The 26,397-nt window shown below is 43.3% G+C and overlaps 2 protein-coding genes and 1 pseudogene across 6 annotated transcripts; 2 read left to right on the top strand and 1 right to left on the bottom strand.

Moving 5' to 3' along the window:
• The first annotated feature begins 968 nt into the window (after positions 1-968).
• LOC106569264 (exosome complex component RRP41-like) lies at positions 969-2,173 on the top strand (annotated as a pseudogene).
• A 315-nt stretch (positions 2,174-2,488) lies between these two features.
• Positions 2,489-12,204, top strand: gpaa1 (glycosylphosphatidylinositol anchor attachment 1). Its single transcript, XM_014140166.2, has 13 exons — positions 2,489-2,740; positions 3,028-3,137; positions 3,480-3,659; positions 3,889-4,000; positions 4,165-4,312; positions 4,397-4,498; positions 4,802-4,998; positions 7,809-8,005; positions 8,133-8,286; positions 9,687-9,758; positions 9,912-10,108; positions 11,003-11,173; positions 11,430-12,204. The coding sequence occupies exons 2-13, from the start codon at positions 3,064-3,066 to the stop codon at positions 11,671-11,673; spliced, it is 1,848 nt and encodes a 615-aa protein (XP_013995641.1). The 5' UTR covers positions 2,489-2,740; positions 3,028-3,063; the 3' UTR covers positions 11,674-12,204.
• On the bottom strand, positions 12,201-24,872 carry LOC106569144 (ranBP-type and C3HC4-type zinc finger-containing protein 1). 5 transcript variants are annotated; one of them, XM_045694180.1, is made up of 9 exons: positions 24,392-24,872; positions 24,034-24,136; positions 20,937-21,078; positions 20,686-20,784; positions 20,426-20,567; positions 20,227-20,317; positions 19,835-20,120; positions 13,429-13,547; positions 12,201-13,256 (listed from the first exon to the last, which is right to left on the bottom strand). In XM_045694180.1, exons 1-9 carry the CDS (start codon positions 24,415-24,417, stop codon positions 13,008-13,010), a joined length of 1,257 nt encoding a protein of 418 aa, XP_045550136.1. In that variant the 5' UTR covers positions 24,418-24,872; the 3' UTR covers positions 12,201-13,007. The 5 variants fall into 5 exon arrangements, with proteins under 5 accessions (XP_045550136.1, XP_013995646.1, XP_013995644.1 ...); XM_014140171.2 differs by having other exon boundaries at positions 20,937-21,111; positions 24,392-24,870; XM_014140169.2 differs by having other exon boundaries at positions 12,201-13,058; positions 13,146-13,256; positions 20,937-21,111; positions 24,034-24,863.
• Between the last annotated feature and the right edge of the window lie 1,525 nt (positions 24,873-26,397).

Here is a 26,397-nt window from a genome sequence, read left to right as displayed (position 1 = left end):
TACTGCTCTTTACGTAACAGCATACTGCTCTTTATGTGGGTCTTATTTCTGTCAAACTATATAAATCAGGACATCCAAGAGGCTACATTACACATCATGACTGAAATGTTCATGTATTTTTTAATTACTACTACATTTACCAAATATGAAGTATTCTAGCTGTATTGGATCATTTACGCATATGCCCACTTAGTTAATAACTTCATACTGTAATTTTCCAGCAATATTAGATTTGGCATAACAACAACAATCATTTCAAAGAGTTTGGCTATAAATGAAAGTAATTCAGAGGAAATTATGTCAATCTTTTGTTTTACTGTTTACAATTCACAAATGTTTACCTTTCCTGAATAAAATGTGTGTGCTTGCTTCAGCTGTCTAAGCATTTATATGGAAGTAGGAGATGTATTACATGTAGAATTCAAGCTGATTAGAAGCTGAAGTAGTAAGAATAGTACTGTATGTATGGTGGATCTGAACTTTAGTACACTACATTCTATGAACAATGAAATATGCCTAAAACTAGGCTGGAACATGCTTTCAATGGTGCTCTCCAACTCCTGACACCAGTGTAGTTAATTAGGGGGTGCCCTGACGGACTCAAACCCTAGTCCTGGTGACTAGTTCCAACACAGATTATACCAACGGTTTATTCGTTACCTCTTGCAACGGAAACGTACGTGTACTGTTTAAGAGTCAAACTGAAGCAAACAGAGCAAAATGAACGAACCCAAATTTGTCCAATAGAAACTCTCGTTTTCGTTGCAAAACGTTTTCCGTTTGGATTAAACATTGTAAAACATTCTGCAACAGAATCGGCGCAATGAATACATCGTAAATCTCTTGATGAGGTCGCCAAATCGTCTTCGGTTTTGAATCCCTAAAACCACCATATCTACTCATGGACGTGTGGGTAATTTCGTCTATAACACACGTGCGTAGTTGTACTCCAGTTCAAACATTCAAAGATGGCAGGCCTGGAATTATTGTCTGACCACCGATATCGTGTAGATGGAAGAAAAGCTACTGAGCGGCGCAAAGTACCCGCTCGTATGGGTTTATTTGCCCAAGCTGACGGGTCTGCATACATAGAACAGGGAAATACCAAAGCGCTGGCAGTTGTGTATGGCCCTCATTAAGTACGTTTATTTCTAAGCTAGCAAGATGGATAGATAGATATCTAGCTAACGTTAGTTAGATAACAACAAACAATATCTCCATGACCGCGCAGTCATCAACTGCCAGTACAGTATGGCCACCTTCAGCACAGCTGAGAGGAAGAGGAGACCCCACGGGGAATGCAAGTCCACAGAGATGAGCCTTCACCTCAAGCAGACGTTAGATGGCAGCGGTGTTGACTAATCTGTACCCACGCTCTCAAATAGACATTTATGTCAAGGTATCAGCTATTTCAGATCTGAATTAATGATGAAATGGGTTGTGGTGGAATCTGCACTATTCTTAAAATGGGGAATGAAAGCGGTTGTATATCCAGTCTTTGGGATTTGGAACCCATTTTAAGTTTTTCTCAGTTAGTTTCATGTTCTCAGGGGAGTATTCATTAGTTGTTCATAGTTTTTCTTCTGTTGCGAAATGTTTTGCAACGGAAACTGTTTATTGTTGACGCTAGGAACCAAACAGAAGCAAACACCAAACTGAACAAAACGGGAAGGGACCAACCTAAATTTGTCCAATAGAAACACTCACTTTTGCAACGGAATCCGACTAATGAATTGTGTAGACCCCAGTTGTTGAGGTTTCTTCATCAAATTGAACACTTAGACATAGGGCTTGAAAAGTCAACCTGACTTGAATTGAAACACTTCACTCTCTTCCTTCTCAGATCTTGCAGTCAGATGGTGGGAACTACAGTGCGTGTGTGAACGCTGGCACTGATCGACGCGGGTATCCACATGCATGACTAGGTGTGCGCCTGCACTGCCGGCTTTGTGGACGAGACACCGTTGGCAGACCTGTGCCATGCTGAAGAGAGTGGAGGGGGCACATCACTGGCCTTGGCATTGCTGCCTCGTGGTGGGCACATCGCCCTGCTACAGATGGGCGCCCGACTCCACCAGGACCACCTAGAGACTCCGATGGAGGCGGCCTGTAAGTGTTGGATGAGGTGGTGAGACGGCATCTTCAGGAGGTGTCTGCACTGACCGGAGAGTGATGTAGTGTAGCTTGGACTTTGTGGTAGATTGGCTTATAGTGTAGATAGAGGATTCATGTTTTTTTTTATTGTACACTCATGCTCTGCTTTTGTATGAAATGCCTTATAAACAATGACATTTAAACCCATTGATGTGTTTTGAGTAATCTATAAATGGGCTGAGATGATTTGTGGACAGAGGGAGCTATAGATGTAGGTCTACATCAGAATCTGGGATTGGATAAATCAATCAGTCAGCAAAAATAAAACAGTGTAGCGTCACATGGGGGTGTATTCATTAGTCGAATTCTGGTGCAAAATGTCTGCCAGCAGGATCTGACTAATAAATACACCCCTGAACGAGTTCTGTGAATTTATTTAGGTAATTCATTTTCCAAACCAACAGGGAGAGCCAGTCACAAATCCAATGAGGTAATCTCTGTTTTTATCATTTCTTGGCTAAAGCGGAAGTTGGTCCGTCGCACAATAGTCCGTTAAGAACCAAGGAAAAAATACCGGTGGAAAATCTATAGCAGTACAGGATAGCTACATCTGTCAAATCTCGGGCCTTTCCCTTGTGCCCGAAAGGTAGGCTCTGGTTGTTAACTACACATTTTGTAAAGGTATTGTATAAATACATTGTTTAGTTTAAAATAACTGATTTGCGGATATTTTCGCTTGCAACGTTGCTGGTTCTCCTGCTTAGTTAGGCAACTCGCTAGCTAGCTAACATCTGCTAATCGATAATAATGGACCATATTCTTTAGCACTGTTTATTTTTATTATAAAGGTTAGCAGTTAGCTAGCTAGATTAACACTATGGATGACTAAAAGCTACATTCATATTGACTGGGGCTTTGTTTGCAATGGTACAGCTGAGCCAGTCTGAGAGGTAACAAGGCAACAACAACATGGGACTGCTGTCTGACCCAAACCGAAGGCGAGCTCTGACCAAACTTCTCACCCGTCTCAATGCACCAATCTGGTGAGTCCTTCCTGCAGAATATCAATGGTAGAATATTGAAGAATTTGCTGGGGAAGTGGAATGGAACAGGGCGTCCTCTTGATGCACCTTATCCACGTTGTACTATTTGTATTATTTTATTTAACTACGCAAGTCAGTTAAGAACTTTCAATGACGGCCTAGGAACAGTGGGTTAACTGCCTTGTTCAGGGTCAGAACAACAGACCTTGTCAGCTTGGGGATTTGACCTAACAACCTTCCAGTTAATAGTCCAACGCTCTAACCACTAGGCTACCTGCCGCCCCATCCTACCTCCTGTGTATGATGCAAATGCTTTCAAATGATATAAAGATGTCTCCCCAGTGTTATGTGCTACCTGGCGGGTGTGGCATGGTTCATGGGCTTGGCTTTTGAGCCGTTCACCCTGCGCACCTACATGTCAGAGAACGCCATGGGCTCCACCATGGTGGAAGAACGCTTCCCAGCAGGCGAGAGGGCTCTGGCCACCGGTAGGGAGTTTGCTGCTCACAAGAAGAAAGTAGGGTGAGTAAAACTAATAAGCCTTCCTCCTATAGCCATCACTAGTGTCAGGAGCTTCTCTTGTTTATGTGACCAGGAAAAACTCTCGCCCCTAGCTATCACTAACCCCTACTTTGGGATTCAGTGCTTATCCTACCTATCACAAATTCAGCTATAATAATGATAACCACTCCCACAATATTCCTTCTGTGTTTCACTTCTTTTGTTCTCCCTTCCTCACTTCTCTCCGTAGTGGGATGCCGGTGGATTGGCTGGTGAAGACCATGCAGTCTCGAGGGCTGGAAGTGTTCACTCAGAGCTTCACCCGCAAGCTTCCCTTCCCAGATGAAAACAAAGAGAGATATGTGCGTGTGGGCTGAGACAAAGATGTCTACATATTAAACATAAGCTCCTATTTAATCTTGGTGCGCACACACTCTCACAGACACATTCCTCCTCTGTATATCGACACAGGCTTTAATTTCTTCTCTTTCTCTCACTGATCCTTCTCTCGGTTTGTCTCGGTCAGATGGTGCGGGGCACTAACGTGTATGGGATTCTGCGGGCCCCCAGAGCCCCTCGTACTGAAGCCCTGGTGCTGAGTGCCCCCTGTAGTGAGGGAAACAATAACAACCAGGCAGTGGGCCTTCTGCTGGGCCTCGCCCAGTACTTCAGGAGTAAGCATACTACTATTACTAACATTCTCACACAGACCATTTCCAAAGGTTAAATTGATCTGTCAATGATTGGTCTCTTCTTAGGTCAGATCCACTGGGCTAAGGACATTATCTTCCTGGTGAATGAACATGACCTGATCGGCATGCAGGCCTGGCTGGAGGGATACCACCACACCAACACCACTGGTCAGTACTCCGTACCTGCATCTCTGTAATAATGTAACTCTGTAATGCACCAGTTTTAGAGACACCATTATAGGCTCTGTATGTATTATCAATGTCTCTATACCAGGGCTCTTTAATCCTGTTCCTGGAGAGCTACCATCCTGTTGGTTTTCCCTCCATTTCTAATCTAGCACACCGGATTCTAATAATTAGCTGGTTGATAAACTGAATCAGGTTAGTTACAGCTGTCCAGGAACAGGGTTTGAGAGCCCTGTTCTATACCATCAACACTGCCACCACTGTGCCTCCTGCTGGATCCCCCAGGTGGTGACTGGTCTCCACTGCAGGGAAGAGGTGGCTCCATCCAGGCAGCTCTGTCTTTGGAGCTGAGCAGTGATGTCATCACCAGTCTGGACCTGGTTCTGGAGGGGCTCAACGGACAGCTGCCAAACCTGGACCTGGCCAACCTCTTCTACGCCTTCTGCCAGAAGATAGGGGTCCTGTGTACCATCCAGGGCAAGGTAGGAAAGAAGTCCAAATGCCAACACTTGAGTAAGTTATTTTTTTTTTTTTCTTCACCTTTATTTATCCAGGTAGGCTAGTTGAGAACAAGTTCTCATTTGCAACTGCCACCTGCCCAAGATAAAGCAAAGCAGTTCAACACATACAACAACACAGTTACACATGGCATAAACAAACATACAGTCAATAATACAGTAGAGAAAGTCTATTTACAGTATGTGCAAATGAGGTAGGATAAGGGAGGTAAGGTAATAAATAGGCCATGGTGGCAAAGTAATTACAATATAGCAATTAAACACTGGAATGGTAGATGTGCAGAAGATGAATGTGCAAGTAGAGATACTGGGGTGCAAAGGAGCAAAATAAATAAATACAGTATGGGGATGAGGTAGTTGAATGAGCTGAGCTATTTACAGATGGGCTATGTACAGGTGCAGTGATCTGTGAGCTGCTCTGACAGCTGGTGCTTAAAGCTCGTGAGGGAGATATGAGTCTCCAGCTTCAGTGATTTTTGCAGTTCGTTCCAGTCATTGGCAGCAGTGAACTGGAAGGAAAGGCAGCCAAAGAGATGTTGTCTTTGGGGGTGACCAGTGAAATATACCTGCTGGAGCGCATGCTACGGGTGGGTGCTGCTATGGTGACCAGTGAGCTGAGATAAGGCGGGGTTTTACCTAGCAGACACTTGTCGATGACCTGGAGCCAGTGGGTTTGGCGACGAGTATGAAGCGAGGGCCAGCCAACGAGAGCGTACTGGTCACAGTGGTGGGTAGTATATGGGGCTTTGGTGACGAAACGGATGACACTGTGAAAGACTGCATCCAATTTGTTGAGTAGAGTGTTGGAGGCTATTTTGTAAATGACATCGCCGAAGTCGAGGATTGGTAGGATGGTCAGTTTTATGAGGGTATGTTTGGCAGCATGAGTGAAGGATGCTTTTAGGAAGCCTATTCTAGATTTAATTTTGGATTGGAGATGCTTAATGTGAGTCTGGAAGGAGAGTTTACAGTCTAACCAGACACCTAGGTATTTATAGTTGTCCACATTTTCTAAGTCAGAACCGTCCAGAGTAGTGATGCTGGAGGTGCGGGCAGCGATCGGTTGAAGAGCATGCATTTAGTTTTACTTGCATTTAAGAGCAGTTCGAGGCCACGGAAGGAGAGAAGTATGGCATTGAAACTCGTCTGGAGGTTAGTTAAGTGTGTCCAAAGAAGGGCCAGAGGTATACAGAATGGTGTTGTCTGCGTAGAGGTGGTTCAGAGAATCACCAGCAGCAAGAGCGACATCATTGATGTATACACAGAAGAGAGTCGGCCCGAGAATTGAACCCTGTGGCACCCCCATAGAGATTTGACACACTGAACTCTATAAGAGAAGTAGTTGGTGAACCAGGCGAGGCAATCATTTGAGAAACCAAGGCTGTTGAGTCTGCCGATAAGAATGTGGTGATTGACAGAGTCGAATGCCTTTGCCAGGTCGATGAATACGGCTGCACAGTAATGTCTCTTATCGATGGCGGTTATGATATCATTTAGGACCTTGAGCGTGGCTGAGGTGCACCCATGACCAGCTCTGAAACCAGATTGCATAGCGGAGAAGGTACGGTGAGATTCAAAATGGTCGGTAATCTGTTTGTTAACTTGGCTTTCGAAGACCTTAGAAAGGCAGGGTAGGATAGATATAGGTCTGTAGCAGTTTAGGTCTAGTGTCTCCCCCTTTGAAGAGGGGGATGACCGCGGCAGCTTTCCAATATTTGGGAATCTCAGATGATACGAAAGGGAGGTTGAACAGGCTAGTAATAGGGGTTGCAACAATTTCGGCAGATCATTTTAGAAAGATAGGGTCCAGATTGTCTAACCCGGCTGATTTGTAGGGGTCCAGATTTTGCAGCTCTTTCAGAATATCATCTATTTGGGTGAAGGAGAAATGGGGGAGGCTTGGGCGAGTTGCTGTGGGGGGTGGAGGGCTGTTGATCGGGGCTTCTAATGTTAACATGCATGAAACCAAGGCTTTTACGGTTACAGAAGTCAACAAATGAGAGCACCTGGGGAGTGGGAGTGGAGCTAGGCACTGCAGGGCCTGGATGAACCTCTACAACACCAGAGGAGGAGTAGGATAAGGGTACAGCTAAAGGCTATAAGAACTGGTCATCTAGTACGTTTGGAACAGAGAGTTAAAGGAGCAGGTTTCTGGGTGCGATAGAATAGATTCAAGACATAGTGTACAGACAAAGGTAAGGTAGGATGTGAATACATTGGAGGTAAACCTAGGCATTGAGTAATGATGAAAGAGATATTGTCTCTAGAGACGTTTAAACCAGGTGATGTCACCGCATATGTGGGAGGTGGAACTAAATGGTTAGTTAAGGCATATTGAACAGGGCTAGAGGCTCTACAGTGAAATAAGACATTAATCACTAACCAGAACAGTAATGGACAAGGCATATTGATATTAGGGAGAGGCATGCGTAGCCGGGTGATCATAGGGTTCCAGTGAGTGGTTGGGCTGGCTGGAGACACAGCGATTCAGACAGCTAGCAGGCCGGGCATAGCAAGCTAGCAGAAGGGCCTTAGAGGGACGTCTCGATGGAGGAAAGTCTGTTTTAGCCTCCGCGTGCGGTGAAGTTATTTGATGTAGTTGCAGAAAGTACATACTGTAAATGTGTAATGCTTTCAGAAAGGTCTAATAATAGAACACCATAGATGTTTTGTCTTGTGCATTCCTAAATGCCAGGTAAGAAGCCAGTAATGACATGATGTAATAACATGTTTAATTGCCTGATTGTCATGCTGACTGTCCTCTCTCCATCCAGCTCCAGAGGAACGACTGGGACACTACATCGGGCTACAGCCACGCGGCCCAGACCATGATGTTGATGGTGCTGAAGCAGGCCAGTGGGCGACCCTGGGGGGACCACGGCCTGTTCCTCAGATACCACATAGAGGCCGCCTCCATCAGGGGCATCAACAGCTTCAGACAGTACAAGACAGACACCACCACCATCGGCAGGTCAGCTGCTGATGTCCAAGCTTCAATTCAGATGATCAGAAAGCCTTCAAATGCAACTCTTGTCGTTTCTGTGGAGACATTTTCACAGTGAAAATTACATGGAAATAAACCTGTGTGTGTCCCTCAGGCTCCTGGAGGGGATGTACCGGAAGCTGAACAACCTCCTGGAGCGTCTGCACCAGTCCTACTTCTTCTACCTCATGCCCTCGCTTTCTCGCTTCGTCTCCATTGGTTACTACATGCCCGCCTTCGGCCTGCTGGCTGTCATTCTGCTATTGCGCGTATCCTTCCACCTCTGGGACAATAGGGGATTGTATTTTTATTTAACCGTTATTTAACCAGGTAGTCCCATTGAGGTCAGAATACTTTTTTCCCAAGGGAGACCTGTCCAAGAGAGCTGGAGGGTTGAGATGCACTTGTGTGGGAATTACAGTTGAAGTCAGAAGTTTACATACACTTTGGTTGGAGTCATTACAACTCGTTTTTCAACCACTCCACAAATTTCTTGTTGACAAACTATAGTTTTGGCAAGTCGGTTAGGACAACTACTTTGTGCATGACACAAGTAATTTTTCCAACAATTGTTTACAGACAGATTATTTCACTTATAACTCACTGTATCACAATTCCAGTGGGTCAGAAGTTTACATACACTAAGTTGACTGTGCCTTTAAACAGCTTGGAAAATTCCAGAAAATGTCATAGGTGAATTTACATAATTTGAGTCAATTGGAGGTGTACCTGTGGATGTATTTCAAGGCCTACCTTCAAACTCAGTGCCTCTTTGCTTGACATTATGAGAAAATCAAAATAAATCAATCCCAGAACAACAACAAAGGATCTTGTGAAGATGCTGGAGGAAACGGGTACAGAAGTCTCTATATCCACAGTAAAAAGAGTCCTATATCGACATAACCTGAAAGGCCACTCGGCAAAGAGAAGCCACTGCTCAAAAACCGCCATAAAAAAGCCAGACTATGGTTTGCAACTGCACATGGGGACAAAGATCATACTTTTTGGAGAAATGTCCTCTGGTCTGATGAAACAAAAGTAGAACTGTTTGGCCATAAATAAATAAAAGCTGAAATAAATAATTCTCTCTACTATTATTCTGACATTTCACATTCTTCAAATGAAGTGGTGATCCTAACTGACCTAAGACAGGGAATTTTTACTAGGATTAAATGTCAGGAATTTTCAACTGAGTTTAAATGTATTTGGCTAAGGTGTATGTAAACTTCCCACTTCAACTGTAAATGATATTCATTTTGGTCCATTCTCCTATATTAGTAAATTAATGGGGTTAGTCAAAAGGCCTAATGGGGGTTAATGATATGTTTGCGTAGTTAAGCTGAATGTTCAACTTCATTAAAGATGGAATCCTCAGTAGGAGAAACAGTGCCACTATCCGCCTTAATGCCGTTATCGATTTAGTTTTTTTGACGAAGCGGGGGTGAGGAGTGTTGCACAATGTGGTAAAAAAAAATGTCAGTACATTCTGTGGTTCTAGCGCACGTGCAATGATGTCCATGGGGCAAACCGACGTGGCAGTTTCACCGTTAAGGATTCCTGCTTTAAGTCATGATGAGATTGCTCTGAATGAGGCTGTGTATATGTCGATGATGGTTTAATACACTGGTGCTCTGGTGCATATTAGTATTGTCCTTAATGGCAGTAACAGGCCTTAGACCTGTGGGTTCAGCTAGGTGCTTCTCCACCAGGAACAGAGGATGGGGTGGCTGGGGGAGAGCAGGTCAGTCATGGAGTAGTTAACAGGCTCTGTGTGTGTGTGTGTGTAATGTGTAACTATAGTATCTACCTTTTTATATCTCTAGAAGTCAACAACCTATTGGTCTATGTCAGTATAACTGACTCTTTCCTCCTGTCTCCCTCTGTCCTCCATCAGCCCTCCAGCCCAGGGGTCCTGTCTATCCTGACTCCAGTAGTGATCAGTCACATGACAGGGGTGGCTCTGTACACCCTCCCTATCCTCTCTCAGGAGATGGCTGTGCAACACTTCCCTGTGTCTGAGACGGAAGCTGTGGTCCTCACTGCTATAGCTATCTACACCGCAGGGCTGGCCCTGCCACACAACACACACAGGTACATACACACCCTCTCATCTTTCTCACATATACACACACACTCAAAGAAAACACAAGATGGCTGATGCAGGTTATCTCACACACTAAATATGCATATAATATGCCAGGTTTGCCCCGTGATCACACACACACCTTGACGATACTGTGGCTGGATTAAATAATTTTATTTCACCATGTCTCCCTCTGTAACTCTAGTGTCGTTTACACCTTGCGCTAACGTGTGTTTCGTGATCTGATCAATATCATTTAATCAAGGCAGGGCTCTACAGTGCTACCATTTTACATGCATATGCGCCTAAATATTTTGCTGTGTGCGACCTGGAATTGTAATTTCGGAGCACAAGTGCGCCTAGAATAATTGTTGCAATGATTACTTCACTGTACAACAGCCCCTGAGCGCAGATTCATGACTGTCATGCTTGCACCATTTCAACAGAAAAACGGCTTGTTACCTCAATATTTTTAATGGTGCTCCTAAGTGTCTGTGTGCTCACATGCTCCTTGTAACAAAGGTCTGTGTAAAATGTGTCTCTTATCCGTCCACATTGTGACCAGATTATCTAGTACCTCCCTGTATGCAAATGATTTTTACAGATATTCTTTCAAAATAATTTTACATTATAAGTCAAATTGTGATACCTGTCAATGATTTTAGAGGTTGATATGATTTAAATGGTTTGACCATCCAGATGTTTACACTTCATTGATATCCAGACACAATGCATGCCTGACAACCGATGGAGGTGCTCAGGAAGGTCTGATCACAATCAAATGTCTTTTAATCATTTACACCTGTCTGAAAATGTGGTCACAAAATGTGGACAAGATCAGGACAAAGGGCACATGTACGCACCAGGTATAAATGGGGCTTTTATCTCTCTTTGTCCCCCAGGCTTCTGCAAGGAGAGGGTACAGAGGAGGGCTGGAGAGTGCTGAAGCTGGTGGCTCTCCTCTACCTGGCTGTGTTACTGGGCTGCACTGCCCTTATCAACTTCTCCCTGGGCTTCATCTTGGCACTGTCCCTGGTGCCCATCGCTGCCTTCATCACACCACATACACCCAAGTAATACTCTCACCCACCCACAACTTTCTCCCGGTGTTGGGTGATTTCTTATAGAAGTAATAATTCTCAATATGTTGTTTTCTCAGTGATGTTGCACTCTGTAGTTTAATTTCTGAGTGTGCAGTGTTCCATTGTCCCTGTGTGTGAGGATAGTGTGTGTAATGGTTCCCTCCCCCTCTTGTCCACTGTCTTGAGTGCTGTATTAATGTTTCTTCTTCCAGGGCTCTGTAATAACGACTTTACCCTCTCACCCCAGGGCTCTATCTGCAGCCATCATGGTGCTCCTGAGCCCTGGCTGCACTCTGCTCTACTGCGTCTTCCTCTTCCAGGAGCTGCAGGAGACCCCCGTCTCCCTGCAAGATGGTTGGATGCTCTTCCTGTCCGTCATCTCCCAGGGCATCCTGGACCACGCCCTCTATGGCTCATTGGTCTATCCGCTCCTGGCTCTGCTGATCTACCCCTGTTGGTTGCTGCTCTGGAACATTCTCTTCTGGAAGTAAACAACAGGTAACTGGGGGAAGACTGGTCCCAGACCTGCTTTTATATGGGAACTATCTATCCTGAGAGGTGAAACTGCTCCTAAACCTGCCTTTATGGAATGAAGGTGTTTCTCCAAGGAGTAGGCTGACTGACTTGCCTAGAAGGAATAGGAAGTTGGCAGGGGAGTGGTTAAGTGTATTGGGCTGGGCTTGTGTGGCGGAATTACAACTAAAAGGTTGTATTGGGTTCAGGGCTTGTGTGCATGGGATTGGTTTATGGTACCTGAAGGAATAAATAATGCACTGTTTTTTGGTTATGTTATTGGGCCTGAGTGAATATTCTAAGGGATGAAACTGAACAAAATAAAATGTTAAGGAAGCAGTATCCTTAAGCCAACCTCTTGGCAACTGAAGCCCTCCAGAAAATGTCCATAATCTACTGTATGAACTAAGAATTGTCTTTAAAATATTTTTTTTATATATACTTTATTTGAACCATGTGTACAGACACTCATTTATAAACGCTCAAATAAAAACTTAACTCAAACTTGATCAACGGATGTTTATTCAGCTAACACCATTTTATACAGTTATGTTTGACAAAACATAACATTCCGTCACTATCACAGTTCAGACAGAGAAACTTATGACAAATAGGTGAAACACATCAACATTAATATCATCAAACATTGTTATAAAAATAAAATCACTTTGAAACCCTGTCACTCCCACAGACTTGCCTCATAGCAACTAATTCCCCTCATCCCATCAAACCAAATGGCACCAACCAATGACCAGCAAGACCTGGGCCGGTGTTCACAATGTATCTCAGAGTAGGAGTACTGATCTAGGATCAGGTCCCCCATGTCTAGATAATTATGATCTAAAATACATCTGATCCTAGACCAGCACACCTACTCTGAGATTGAATACAGGCCCTGGTTTTAAACTGCACTTTCAATACTCAAAAGTATCCCAGTTGGTCAACTTCAAAATATACCATATTCTCTCATCTGAGATATCAGTTAGAAAGATGAGGGAAGCACCACCCACCCCTCTGGAATAAATATAGGACTATTCCACCCCTCCCCAATGTAAAATAAATAAAGTCTGCCACGAGGCAAAGGTTGCTGACTGCCATTATGTCCAGAGGAGAGTCAAAAGCCAGCTCCCATTGACCATACAGGTAGTTCCTTTTGTGAGCCACTGCAAGTGGAGCTCCATGTCTGTGCTACAACGTCCATATACGTCTAGTGTTTGTCAGTAGTGGGTTTTTACCTAAGAAGCAGTCAGTTGGTGTGTCAGTTGTGTGTGTGTGATCAGTCGTCCAGGCTATGGTATAGGTTGCGAGGCAGTCAACTGATCAATGCACCAATCTCCCCCTGCTCCACTCTTCTTCCTTTCTCCTTTAATACAGACAGGGAATAAAGACAATATTGTAGTTTAGACTGCAGGTGATGTGTTCTGTCTACTCTATGCCATACATACAGTACCTGTTGTATGAGGCGGTGCTCCCCTGAGTCAGGTCTGGCTGTACTGCAGATCTCACAGCCTGGTCGGGAAGGATTGTTGATAAAGGTGCAGGAGGGACAAACCCATTCTGTCTGCGTGTCAGATGTATAGAGCAGTGATGTTCAGTATACTAGCTATATGGAATGTTACTTTCTCTTTCCCTGATAGAAACCTATGTCCTCAACTATCATCTTGCGTAAAACAATGAAAGGGTGTTTGAAGCCAATAGCCGATCACATAAATATGAAAACATTGGGTTTGTACCTGTGTTTTACTGGCTTTGCAGGGTTGATCAGGTTTATTGTTGATCTGCAGAGTCTCCAAGTTGAGGGCCTCTCGGATCTCGCTCATACCCAGCCTGTCAGCCGCACGTCCGGTGCTCCCTACAGTCAATCACAAGTGGTAAATGAGTGATCAGTCCCCTTTTATAATAAAGCATCGCATGCATCTATATTTGCATACTGGCATACAGTTGAGCAGAAACGTTTTTAGGATTTCCACACATGCAGGGTCTGAAAAAAGAAATAGGCCTCTACATGATAGACATTAGCATCATCTTTTTTAATAAATACCACACAAATAGCCTAATGCTGTGCAACTCGCTATTGTGGTAGGATGCAATTTTGGAACTTTACATATACTTTCGTATTTATAATTTGTTTTATTATTATTTTATATCAGTGTTATTTATTGTAGGCCTATTTATTCATCTAAACCAGTTCTTTTAACCCTCTAGGGCAGGGCTCTCCAACCCTGTTCTTGGAGAGCTACCCTCCTGTTGGTTCTCTTTTCAACCCCAGCTGTAACTAACCTGATTCAGCTTATCAACCAGCTAATTATTAGAATCAGGTGCGCTAGATTAGGGTTGGAGAATTATTATATATTTTTTTAAATAAGCCTACAGCCCTGATCTAGAGTCTAAAGGAGGGTTCTACTAAGCCAACATATGGAATTGTTTTAAGATGGTCATACCAAGGATCATTTAGATATTTGATTTAGAATTTTAGGACCCCTTTAGGTATGAAATATATATTTTTAAATGATTTAATGAAACATTGAATTAGGCCTTACTGCTATAAGCCCATAGAAATACATTGAATAACATATTCATACATGGAAAAACAGTCCCAAAGAAAATCTAAAGGAAGTTTGTTTAGAAGTGTCTGCCCTATATCTGAGAGATCTAAGATCAGGAAACTATCATTTTTATTGGACAAGTATTTAACCTCTTTTTTTCCCCATTTTTTTCCCCCCACCTTTATTTAACCAGGTAGGCCAGTTGAGAACAAGTTCTCATTTACAACTGCAACCTGGCCAAGATAAAGCAAAGCAGTGCGACAAAAACAACACACAGTTACACATGGGATAAACAAACGTACAATCAATAACACAATAGAAAAATCTGTATACAGTGTGTGCAAATGAAGTAAGGAGGTAAGGCAATAAATACGCCAATAAGGGCGAAGTAATTACAATTTAGAAATTTACACTGGAGTGATATGAGGATGTGCAAGTAGAAATACTGGTGTGCAAAAGAGCAGAAAAACATATGGGGATGAGGTAGGTAGTTGGTTGGATGGGCTATTTACAGATGGGCTGTGAACAGCTGCAGCGATCGGTAAGCTGCTCTGACAGCTGACGCTTAAAGTTGGTGAGGGAGACATAAGTCTCCAACTTCAGTGATTTTTGCAATTCGTTCCAGTCATTGGCAGCAGAGAACTGGAAGGAAAGGCGGCCAAGGTGGTGTTGGCTTTGGGGATGACCAGTGAATATATACCTGCTGGAGCGCGTGCTACGGGTGGGTGTTGCTATGGTGACCAGTGAGCTGAGATAAGGTGGAGCTTTACCTAGCAAAGACTTATAGATGACCTGGAGCTAGTGGGTTTGGTAACGAATATGTAGCGAGGACCAGCCAACGAGAGCATACAAGTCGCAGTGGTGGGTAGTATATGGGGCTTTGGTGACAAAACGGATGGCACTGTGATAGACTGCATCCAATTGGCTGAGTAGAATGTTGGAGGCTATTCTCTAAATGACATCGCCGAAGTCAAGGATCGGTAGGATAGTCAGTTTTACGAGGGTATGTTTGGCAGCATGAGTGAAGGAGGCTTTGTTGCGAAATAGGATGCCGATTCTAGATTTAACAATGGATTGGAGATGCACTAAACTACACTGAAGAAACATAAATGCAAGACGCAACAATTTCAAAGATTTTACTGAGTTACAGTTCATATAAGGAAATGAGTCTATTTAAATTATTTAATTAGGCCCAGATCTATGGATTTCACATGACTGGGAATACAGATATGCATCTGTTGGTCACAGATAGTTAAAAAAAAAGGTAGGGGTATGGATCAGAAAACCAATCAGTATCTGGTGTGACCACCATTTACCTCATGCAGCGTGACATCTCCTTCGCATAGAGTTGATCAGGCTCTTGATTGTGGCCTGTAGAATGTTGTCCCACTCCTCTTCAATGGCTGTGTGAAGTTGCTGGATATTGGCGGGAAGTGGAACACGCTGTCGTACACGTTGATCCGGAGAATCCCAAACATGCTCAATGGGTGACGCGTCTGGTGAGTAGGCAGGCCATGGAAGAACTGGGATATTTTCAGCTTCCAGGAAATGTGTACAGATCCTTGCGACATGGGGCTGTGCATTATCATACTGAAACATGAGGTGATGGTGGTGGATAAATGACACGACAATGGGCCTCAGGATCTCGACACGGTATCTCTGTGCATTCAAATTGCCATCGATAAAATGCAATTATGTTTGTTGTTTGTAGCTTATGCTTGCCGATACCATAACTCCACCATGGGGCACTCTGTTTACCCACACAATGCCATACACGGTGTCTGCCCTTTGCCCGGTACAGTTGAAACCGGGATTCATCTGTGAAGAGCACACTTCTTCAGCGTGCCAGTGGCCATCGAAGGGGAGCAGTCAGGTCAAGACCCTGGTGAGGCGATGAGCATGCAGATGAGCTTCCCTGAGACTGTTTCTGACAGTTTGTGCAGAAATTATTAGGTTGTGCAAACCGGGTGGCTGGTCTCAGACCATCCTGCAGCTGAAGAACCCGGACGTGGAGGTCCTGGGCTAACGTGGTTACACGTGGTCTGCGATTGTCAGGCCGGTTGGATGTACTGCTAAATTCTGAAATTATGTTGGAGGTGGCTTATGGTAGAAAAATGAACATTACATTCTCTGGAAACAGCTCGAGTGGACATTCCTGCAGTCAGCATGCCAATTGCACTCGCTCCTTCAAAACTTGAGACATCTGTGGCATTGTGATGTGATAAAACTGCACATTTTAGAGTGGCCTTTTATTGTCCCCAGCACAAGGTGCACCTGTGTAATGATCATGCTGTTTAATCAGCTTCTTGATATGCCACACCTGTCAGGTGGATGGATTATCTTGGCAAAGGAGAACTGCTCACTAACAGGGATGTTAACAAATTTGTGCACAATTTGAGAGAAAAGCTTTTTGTGCATATGGAAAATGTCTGGTTTCTTTTCTTTCAGCTCATGAAACATGTTGTGTTTATATTTTTGTTAATTGTACTTCCATATACAGTGCATTCGGAAAGTATTCAGACCCCTTGACTTTTTCCACAGTTTTATGTTACCGCTTTATTCTAAAATGGATTAAATCTTTTTTCCTCATCAATCTACACACAATAACCCACAATGACAAAGCAAAAACAGGTCTTTAGAAAGTTTGGCACAGTAATAAAAAATAAACTGAAATTACATTTACATAAGTATTCAGACCCCTTACTCAGTACCTTGTTGAAGCACCTTTTACAGCGATTAAAGCCTAGAGTCTTCTTGGGTATGACGCTACAAGCTTGGCACACCAGTATTTGGGGAGTTTCTCCAATTTTTCTCTGCAGATCCTCTCAAGCTCTGTCAGGTTGGATGGGGAGCGTCGCTGCAGAGCTACAGTGCCTTGCAAAAGTATTCATCCCCTTGGCGTTTTTCCTATTTTGTTGCGTTACAACCTGTAATTTAAATGGATTTCATGTAAATCGACATACACAAAAATGTCCAAATTGGTGAAAAAAATACAAATAAAAAAATATCTAAAGAATGAAAAGTGGTGCGTGCGTATGTATTCACCCCCTTTGCTATGAAGCACCTAAATAAAATCTGGTGCAACCAATTACCTTCAGAAGTCACATAATTAGTTAGATTGCACACAGGTGGACTTTATTTAAGTGTCACAAGATCTGTCACATGATATCAGTATATGTACACCTGTTCTCAAAGGCCCCAGAGTCTGCAACACCACTAAGCAAGGGGTACCACCAAGCAAGCAGCACCATGAAGACCAAGGAGCTATCCAAACAGGTCAGGGACAAAGTTGTGGAGAAGTACAGATCAGGGTTGGGTTATAAAAACATATCTGAAACTTTGAACATCCCACGGAGCACCATTAAATCCATTATTAAAAAATGGAAAGAATATGGCACCACAACAAACCTGCCAAGAGAGGGTCGCCCACTAAAACTCACGGACCAGGCAAGGAGGGCATTAATCAGAGAGGCAACAAAGAGACCAAAGATAACCCTGAAGGAGCTGCAAAGCTCCACAGCGGAGATTGGAGTATCTGTCCATGGGACCACTTTAAGCTGTACACGCCACAGAGCTGGGCTTAACGGAAGAGTGGCCAGAAAAAAAGCCATTGCTTAAAGAAAATAATAAGCAAACACATTTGGTGTTCGCCAAAAGGCATGTGGGAGACTCCCCAAACATATAGAAGAAGGTACTCTGGTCAGATGAAACAAATTGAGCTTTTTGGCCATCAACGAAACCGCTATGTCTGGCGCAAACCCAACACCTCATCACCCCGAGAACACCATCCCCATCATGCTGTGGGGATATTTTTCATCGGCAGGGACTGGGAAACTGGTCAGAATTGAAGGAATGAGATCTTCCAGAGATTTGAGACTGGGAAGGAGGTTCAGCACTCCACCAATCAGGCCTTTATGGGGGAGTGACCAGACGGAAGCCACTCAGTAAAAGGCACCTGACAGCCCGCTTGGAGTTTGCCAAAAGGCACCTAAAGGACTCTCAGACCATGAGAAAAAAGATTGAACTCTTTGGCCTGCATGCCAAGCGTCACGTCAGGAGGAAACCTGGAACCATCTCTACGGTGAAGCAGGGTGGTGGCAGCATCATGCTGTGGGGATGTTTTTCAGCGACAGGGACTGGAAGACCAGTCAGGATTGAGGGAAAGATGAACTGAGCAAAGTACAGAGAGTTCCTTGATGAAAATCTGCTCCAGAGCGCTCAGGGCCTCAGACTGGGGCAAAGGTTCACCTTCCAACAGGACAACAACCCTAAGCACACAGCCAAGACAATGCAAGAGGGGCTTCGGGACAAGTCTCTGAATGTCCTTGAGTGGTCCACAATAAATGTGAAAGAAATTCTAAAAACCTCTTTTTTCTTTGTCATTATGGGGTATTGTGTGTAGATTGAGGAAGAAAAAAACAATTTAATCAATTTTACAGTAAGGCTGTAACGTAACAAAATGTGTAAAAAGTCAAGGGGTCTGAATACTTTCCGAATGCACTGTACTTTTGGTCATGAAGTGTATTTTTTTACATTTGTATAATCCAGTAGTCTATGCATAAAATGTCCTGATGCATTTAGTGCTCAAATCTCTGACAGCTGAAACATAAGGTACACAATTATTGTTTTAGGAATGTAAAAAAACAATTGAAAAAAAATATGCTATAAAGTTTTGCATATGCTACACATCGAAACACAAGGAATAGTGTTTTTGTCATTGGCTGCTTTTAAGGACATTAAATGAGGCTCATTTGGCCAATATCCTTCATTTATTGATGTACGCTGGCTGCATGGGTGGACGCCTTTTTTATTTTATTTCACCTTTATTTAACCAGGTAGGCTAGTTGAGAACAAGTTCTCATTTGCAACTGCGACCTGGACAAGATAAAGCAAAGCAGTTCAACACAGAGTTACACATGGAATAAACAAACATACAATCAATAATACAGTAGAAGAATCTATAAACAGCATGTGCAAATGAGGTAGGATAAGAGAGGTAAGGCAATAAATAGGCCATGGTGGCGAAGTAATTACAATATAGCAATTAAACACTGGAATGGTAGTAGCCTTAATAGGTTACTCACCCATTGCATATGGATGACTGGTACATTTCTCCAATGTCTGAAATGTAAATATTTCCTAACAGAAACCGCAACCAACCATATAAATATAATCCATAAATGCCAGTTCCCATTTAAATCAGGACTGGCAGCCATTGCTAGTGTACCCATGAGTTTAACAGTCAAAGTGTCAGGGTAAGAGGTTCCAAAATCCTTCTATGGATTATATCTATGGCCACAATGCAACAAGCTGTTCTATATTTGGTGCGTGTGCTGCCCAAATTGTGTCCTTCCCGATTAAGTACATGTAATAAAACTTAATCCACTGCTATTTTTTTAAAGACATTTATCCTCTGTAGCTAAATTATGCTCTCTGGTGTAGCATTTTATTTATGTCTGTTCAGACAAGAGTAATATAATTTTTATAGCCTAATTTTGGCAAAATGATTTCAATTTACTTCTCACAGCTATTAGTATGTGCACTGCCGTGTGCGTGGGTGCGTCTGTCTCTGTGGGTGTGTGCACAAACTTACCCTGGGAGTTGTGGCTGAGCCTGGAGGGCAGGGTGCTGTAGCCCCTCCAGTCCTGGGAAGTAGACCCGTTGCTGGTAGGCGGAGGTGGGGTGAGGAGAGCGCCCTCCTGGTCCTGCTGGAACAGCTGGCGGGTGAGGCGGGCATGGCGGGCTGAGATCAGGTAGAGGTAGGCCATGTCCCCATCCCTCTGGACCCCATACGAGGCCAGGGACCTGAGCTCTGTACACAAACACTGCCCTATCACCCAGCGCTGCACGCGAGGGTGGAAGCCATACTCCAGAAACACCTGATAGAAATGCACAGACAGAGAAGAGAGATTTGTGAACATTTACATTTGCCAATGTAGCCTAAGTACTCAAGCAAACAGAAGACCACAGAAGTTTTGATCTGACCTGCTGCTTGAGTGCTGCGACGGTCATGTGTGGGAAAACTTTCACTGTGACGCAACAGGAAGTGGAAATGTCCTCCACTGCCACAGACAAACTGCAATACAGACATGGCACCGTTAACACAAATGCTCCTTGTTCTGTTGGACAACTTATCTTAATTCGCCCTCTAAACCTAAATCTACTGCCTGTTACTTCTTCTCACTGTATCTCTCCTTCTGCGTAACTCTTCTCAGACAGTTGAATGGTGAGCGCTGCCTTCTGGTGAGCCAGAGCAGACGCCTGCTGAGCAGCAGCCTGGCTGTTGCCTGCTTCGATCGCCTGGGCAAGCTCCAGGCACAGCTCCTCTTCAGAGAGAAAACAGGTTCAATTACTAATACTATACAAAAATGCCTAAATGTATTGTATGTTGCCATGCAAGTATGGTAGAAAAAGAGAGAGTGGAGGAAGCATGAGTGCACGTACCAGTGAGTGGTAAGGAGGCTGTGCTGCGCTGTTCTAGAGCTACTGCTGCGGTGTGCTTCTGTCGGTCATCCAGAGGATGTGGGGAACTATTTGCAGCAACTACAGTGAAAGAGCGGTCAATTGTGAGAGAGCATTCTATTTTATTAGCCACAGTATGGGGTTCTAGGAGGAGACTCTTCTAAGACACAACAAGACAGGAATGCAGCTAAACAAGCAAACTAGAATAGAGAAAGTCTGCCATGCCCTCTGACCTCTGTGTGCCTCTCTTAGGGATGACATCACCACTGTGGCCCACTGCTCAGCCTCCTGATCGCAGCAGAAGTTGAAGCAGATGCAGTCGTGAGGGGGCGTTGCCAAATGAATCTCATGAAGGCGTGGAGACTTCACCTCATACTGCACAGAGCGCAAGTCAAACTCTGCAATGAACTGTGAAAAAAATAATAGTTTGGACACACCTACTCATTTAAGGGGTTTTCTTTCATTTGATTATTTTCTACATTGTAGAACAATAGTGAAAACATAAACTATGAAATAACACATATGGGATCATGTAGTAACCAAAAAAGTGTTAAACAAATCAAAATATATTTTTGATTCTTCAAAGTAGCCTGGAATGCTTTTCCAACGGTCTTGAAGGAGTTGCCACATACAGTTGAAGTCGGAAGTTTACATACGCTTAGGTTGGAGTCATTAAAACTTGTTTTTCCACCACTCCACAAATTTCTTGTTAACAAACTATAGTTTTGGCAAGTCGGTTAGGACATCTACTTTGTGCATGACACAAGTAATTTTTCCAACAAATGTTATAATTCACTGTATCATAAATCCAGTGGGTCAGAAGTTTACATACACTAAGTTGACTGTGCCTTTAAACAGCTTGGAAAATTCTTGAAAATTATGTCATGGCTTTAGAAGCTTCTGATAGTGTAATTGACATACTTTGAGTCAATTGGAGGTGTACCTGTGGACGTATTTCAAGGCCTACCTTCAAACTGAGTGCCTCTTTGCTTGACATCATGGGAAAATAAAAATAAATCAGCCAAGACCTCAGAAAAAAAATTGTAGACCTCCACAAGTCTTGTTCATCCTTGCGAGCAATTTCCAAATGCCTGAAGATACCACGTTCATCTGTACAAACAATAGTATGCAAGTATAAACACCATGGGACCATGCAGCAGTCATACCGCTCAGGAAGGAGACACGTTCTGTCTTCTAGAGATGAACGTACTTTGGTGCGAAAAGTGCAAATCAATCCCAGAACAGCAAAGGACCTTGTGAAGATGCTGGAGGAAACAGGTCCAAAAGTATCTATATCCACAGGAAAACAAGTCCTATATCGACATAACCTGAAAGGCCGCTCAGCAAGGAAGAAGCCACTGCTCCAAAACCGCCATAAAAAAAGCCAGACTACGGTTTGCAACTGCACATGGGGACAAAGATTGTACTTTTTGGAGAAATGTCCTCTGGTCTGATGAAACAAAAATAGAACTGTTTGGCCATAGTGACCATTGTTATGTTTGGATGAAAAAGGGGGAGACTTGCAAGCCGAAGAACACCATCCCAACCGTGAAGCACGGGGGTGGCAGCATCATGTTGTGGGGGTGCTTTGCTGCGGGAGGGACTGGTGGACTTCACAAAATAGATGGCATAATGAGGTAGGAATATTATGTGGATATATTGAAGCAACATCAAGACATCAGTCAGGAAGTTAAAGCTTGGTCGCAAATGGGTCTTCTAAATGGACAATGACCCCAAGCATACCTCCAAAGTTGTGGCAAAATGGCTTAAGGACAACAAAGTCAAGGTATTGGAGTGGCCATCACAAAGCCCTGACCTCAAGCCTATAGAAAATTTGTGGGCAGAAAAGAAAAAGCATGTGCGAGCAAGGTGTCCTACAAACCTGACTCCGTTACACCAGCTCTGTCAGGAGGAATGGGCCAAAATTCACCTAATTTATTGTGGGAAGCTTGTGGAAGGCTACCCGAAACGTTTGACCCAAGTTAAATCATTTAAAGGCAATGCTACAAAATACTAATTGAGTGTGTAAACTTCTGACCTACTGGAAATGTGATGAAATCAATAAAAGCTGAAATAAATAATTATCTCTACTATTATTCTGACATTTCACATTCTTCAAATAAAGTGGTGATCCTAACTGACCTAAGACAGGGAATTTTTTCTAGGATTAAATGTCAGGAATTGTGAAAAACTGAGTTTAAATGTATTTCGCTAAGGTGTATGCAAACTTCCAACTTCAACTGTATGCTGAGCACTTGTTAGCTGCTTTCCCTTCACTCTGTTGAGGTCGGGTGATTGTGGAGGCCAGATCATCTGATGCAGCACTCCATCCACTCTCCTTCTTGGTCAAATAGCCCTTACATAGCCTGGAGGTGTGTTGGGTCATTGTCCTGTTGGAAAACAAATGATAGTCCCACTAAGCGCAAACCTGATGGGATGGCGTATCGCTGCAGAATGCTGTGGTAGCCATGCTGGTTAAGTATACCTTGAATTCTAAATAAATCACTGACAATGTCATGAGCAAAGCACCCCCACTCCATCACACCACCTCCTCTATGCAATTGACTGACCTTCATGTCTTGAAGTAATGATGAACTGTCATTTCTCTTTGCTTATTTGAGCTGTTCTTGCCATAATATGGACTTGGTCTTTTACCAAATAGGGCAATCTTTTGTATGCCACCCCTATCTTGTCACAACACAACTGATTGGCTCAAACGCATTAAGAAGGAAAGAAATTCCACAAATTAACTTTTAACAAGGCACAGATGTTAATTGAAATGCATTCCAGGTGACTACCTCATAAAGCTGGTTGAGAGAATGCCAAGTGTGCAAAGGGTGGCTACTTAGAATCTCAAATATAAAATATTTTTATTTGTTTAACACTTTTTTGGTTACTACATGATTCCATTAGTGTTATTTCATAGTTTTGATGTATTCACTATTATTCTATAATGTAGAAAATAATACAAATAAACAAAAACCCATGAATGAATAGGTGTGTCCAAGCTTTTGACTATAGAGAGAGGGAGAGAACATACTGTCGCCTATTTAGTATGGTTCTTCCCTTGTTCAGATAAACACAAGGACAGATGATTGTAAAAATCACACGACATTGTTTCCCAGCAATGGAATTACTGTGTAATTTGATTACACAAGATTCCAATTCAGTTGCTATGTAAAAAATCTCTAAACTGACATTGCTCAAACCAACAGAACAATGTTGTGTGTGCAATTTATTATGTCAACGCATACAATTGTTTGCATGGCATTACATATGTCAACATACCTAGTTAGGTAGCTAGACGTTACAGTGCAGTATGTCACTTACCACACTACGGCTGCTTCCGCTACTGTCCCTCAGTGCTAGCCGAAACTCTCCAGCTTTGCTGGGGTCCATACTAAGCTGAAGACGGAGAACCTCATCGCCAGCTCTGGGGAGGCAAAGCGGTCGAATTCCAGAATGGCAAACCGACACTCGCACCGACATCAAAACCGTGTTGCAGCTAGCCAGTGCAGGCCCACCATGTACAGACTGGAATGTGGCTGGCACAGGCGTTTGAGCCCAACCGCCCGCGCTCAGTGCCATCTCACCACAACAGTTGGGAACCACAGGTGTAACGTTATATCAACCCCAAAAACACAATGCACTGTCGATAGTTATGTGAGTCTTAATTTTAACAGCCTACCTGTTAGTAAAGAGATGGCGATCCATTACAGCTAATTATATGTCTATCCATAGCTAAAAACGAATTTTTTATCAAATCAGGAAGTAGCGTGGGTCGTCCTTTATTTACCTCCGATAGAAACCGGCGTTGTTCATAAATATTATGGTCCGAGAGCGAGCCTTTGTGCAAGGTGTTAATTAATGCAACGTGAATTAATGTTCTGTTAGTATAATTATTCTACACTCTCATTGTCAATTAGTCTATTATTGATCATGAGGGGAAAAACAATTATACTTGAAGTGAGGCAAATAAAGTAATAACGCCTTCACTACAGATCCAGCAAGGAGAAAAACAAAAAATAGACCAAACTACATAAACCTGGACTTTTCCAACAGACTATGCCTTTAGGAGACGATGTCTGTCTCAAAATTCCTGATGGAACGGACCTTATAATATGTGATTATTCACAGAACTGAAATTGTCATGTGTTGGTCTGCATTATTGCCTTCTTGCAATCATTCCCATGGATTGAAAAAACCTATTTAATAGACAATATTTCACTATTAAAATGTGTGTATGTGAGAAGGAGATGGTGGGAATAAGGATGGATGATGTTTGTGATGACAGGGTGAAAGGTGGCAAGGAAAATTAACAATGGTGAAATGAGAGTGAGTGAGAATGAATAATCACCCACATAATATCACTGGGAGCTGTTTTGTTTGGTCTCTTGTCTGTCTCAAGGGCACTATTTAACAGAGTTAAATAAGAATTTGTTCTTTACTGACTTGCGTAGTTAAATAAAGATAAAAAATATCTACAAGAATGGGGGATGCAGAACAGCGCATTGGGGAAACGGACACATGGAACTTCGCAGTCGAGGAAATACTTGAACAGTCACTGAAAAGCCAACACGCACTACAGGCAAAAGTGGCAGAACTTGAAGGCTTCTCACGTCGAAACAACATTAGACTTTATAATGGGTGCAGAAAAAGACCCAAATTCGTGGAGGGTCTATTCAAGGACACAACTTACTTGAAGACGACACTGACCTGGGAATCGAGAGAGCACACCGAGCTCTGGCCACAAAACCCCCCACGGCGCCCCACCAAGATCCATAGTAGTACGGTTCCTAAAATTCTCAGTCAAAGAGAAAGTCTTACATGGAACCTGGAAAAAGCCTGTTAACTTCCAAGGCCAACGAGTGTTCTTTGATCATGACTACGCGGGAGAGAAACTGAAAAGAAGGAAAGAATACACCCCCATTAAGAAAGCACTTAAAGAGAAGGGTATTCGCTTCCAAACACCATTCCCGGCAAAAATGCGGGTATTTCTGGAAAATGGCCCAATTACATACGAGCATGCAGACGAGGTGGCTGAGGATCTGAAGTCGAGGGGCTTCCCAGTGGAGTATATCGCCAGGAGAAAGGCGACATCACCGGCAGAAAGACTCGAGCAGGCTCTCCCATGGATCGTTGTCGACAAACTGAGTCATGGAGAAAGAGGGAAACCACCTCGGCGAGAGGACGTTCACATCCGAGAGAGACTCAGGCATTTCCAACGGGAAGATGGAAGACACTGAATTGGATTTAACAGAATTAATAGTTACCGCGAGCTGTTAAGACGTTGGGGTGTTACGGTTGACATTGCAATAGGTAAAATATCTCCCCTATTTTCCCCCAATGATGAACAAGGGTGAGTAGCCAAAAGTATGTGTTCTTTATGAACACACTAAGTAGCGTCACATTAATAACATATATATTAGCTAAGGATTAATGACACATTGACAACAGGGCGACAGAAGGGCATATCAAGGGGAGGATTCATGATATGCACGCATGACTATAGTTTTCACTAGTTGTCACGTCCTGACCATAGTAAGTTGTTATTTTCTATGGTAGAGTAGGTCAGGGCGTGACAGGGTTTTCTAGTTTAGTTTTTCTATGTTGTATTGTTCTAGTTTTGTATTTCTATGTTGGGCTTTGTTTGAGATGATCTCCAATTTGAGGCAGCTGGTCATCGTTGTCTCT

Source organism: Salmo salar, chromosome ssa14, assembly GCF_905237065.1.
Source record: "Salmo salar chromosome ssa14, Ssal_v3.1, whole genome shotgun sequence".
NCBI classification, from domain to species: domain Eukaryota; kingdom Metazoa; phylum Chordata; class Actinopteri; order Salmoniformes; family Salmonidae; genus Salmo; species Salmo salar.
The sequence above is the reverse complement of the archived record's forward strand: the minus strand, read 5'-3'. Positions and strand labels throughout refer to the sequence as shown.

What these genes read in the sequence shown, in the direction of transcription:
- LOC106569144 (XM_014140167.2), bottom strand. Translation starts at nt 24,291, where the DNA reads ATGGCACTGAGCGCGGGCGGTTGGGCTCAAACGCCTGTGCCAGCCACA. An exon ending in GCGGAAGCAGCCGTAGTGTG is followed by an intron (nt 21,112 to 24,033) that starts GTAAGTGACATA and finishes TTTTTTTCACAG; the next exon opens with TTCATTGCAGAGTTTGACTT. An exon ending in TACGCAGAAGGAGAGATACA is followed by an intron (nt 20,318 to 20,425) that starts GTGAGAAGAAGT and finishes TCTGTATTGCAG; the next exon opens with TTTGTCTGTGGCAGTGGAGG.
- gpaa1 (XM_014140166.2), top strand. Translation starts at nt 3,064, where the DNA reads ATGGGACTGCTGTCTGACCCAAACCGAAGGCGAGCTCTGACCAAACTT. An exon ending in CTGTCATTCTGCTATTGCGC is followed by an intron (nt 8,287 to 9,686) that starts GTATCCTTCCAC and finishes TGGCAGTAACAG; the next exon opens with GCCTTAGACCTGTGGGTTCA. An exon ending in ATCACACCACATACACCCAA is followed by an intron (nt 11,174 to 11,429) that starts GTAATACTCTCA and finishes CTCTCACCCCAG; the next exon opens with GGCTCTATCTGCAGCCATCA.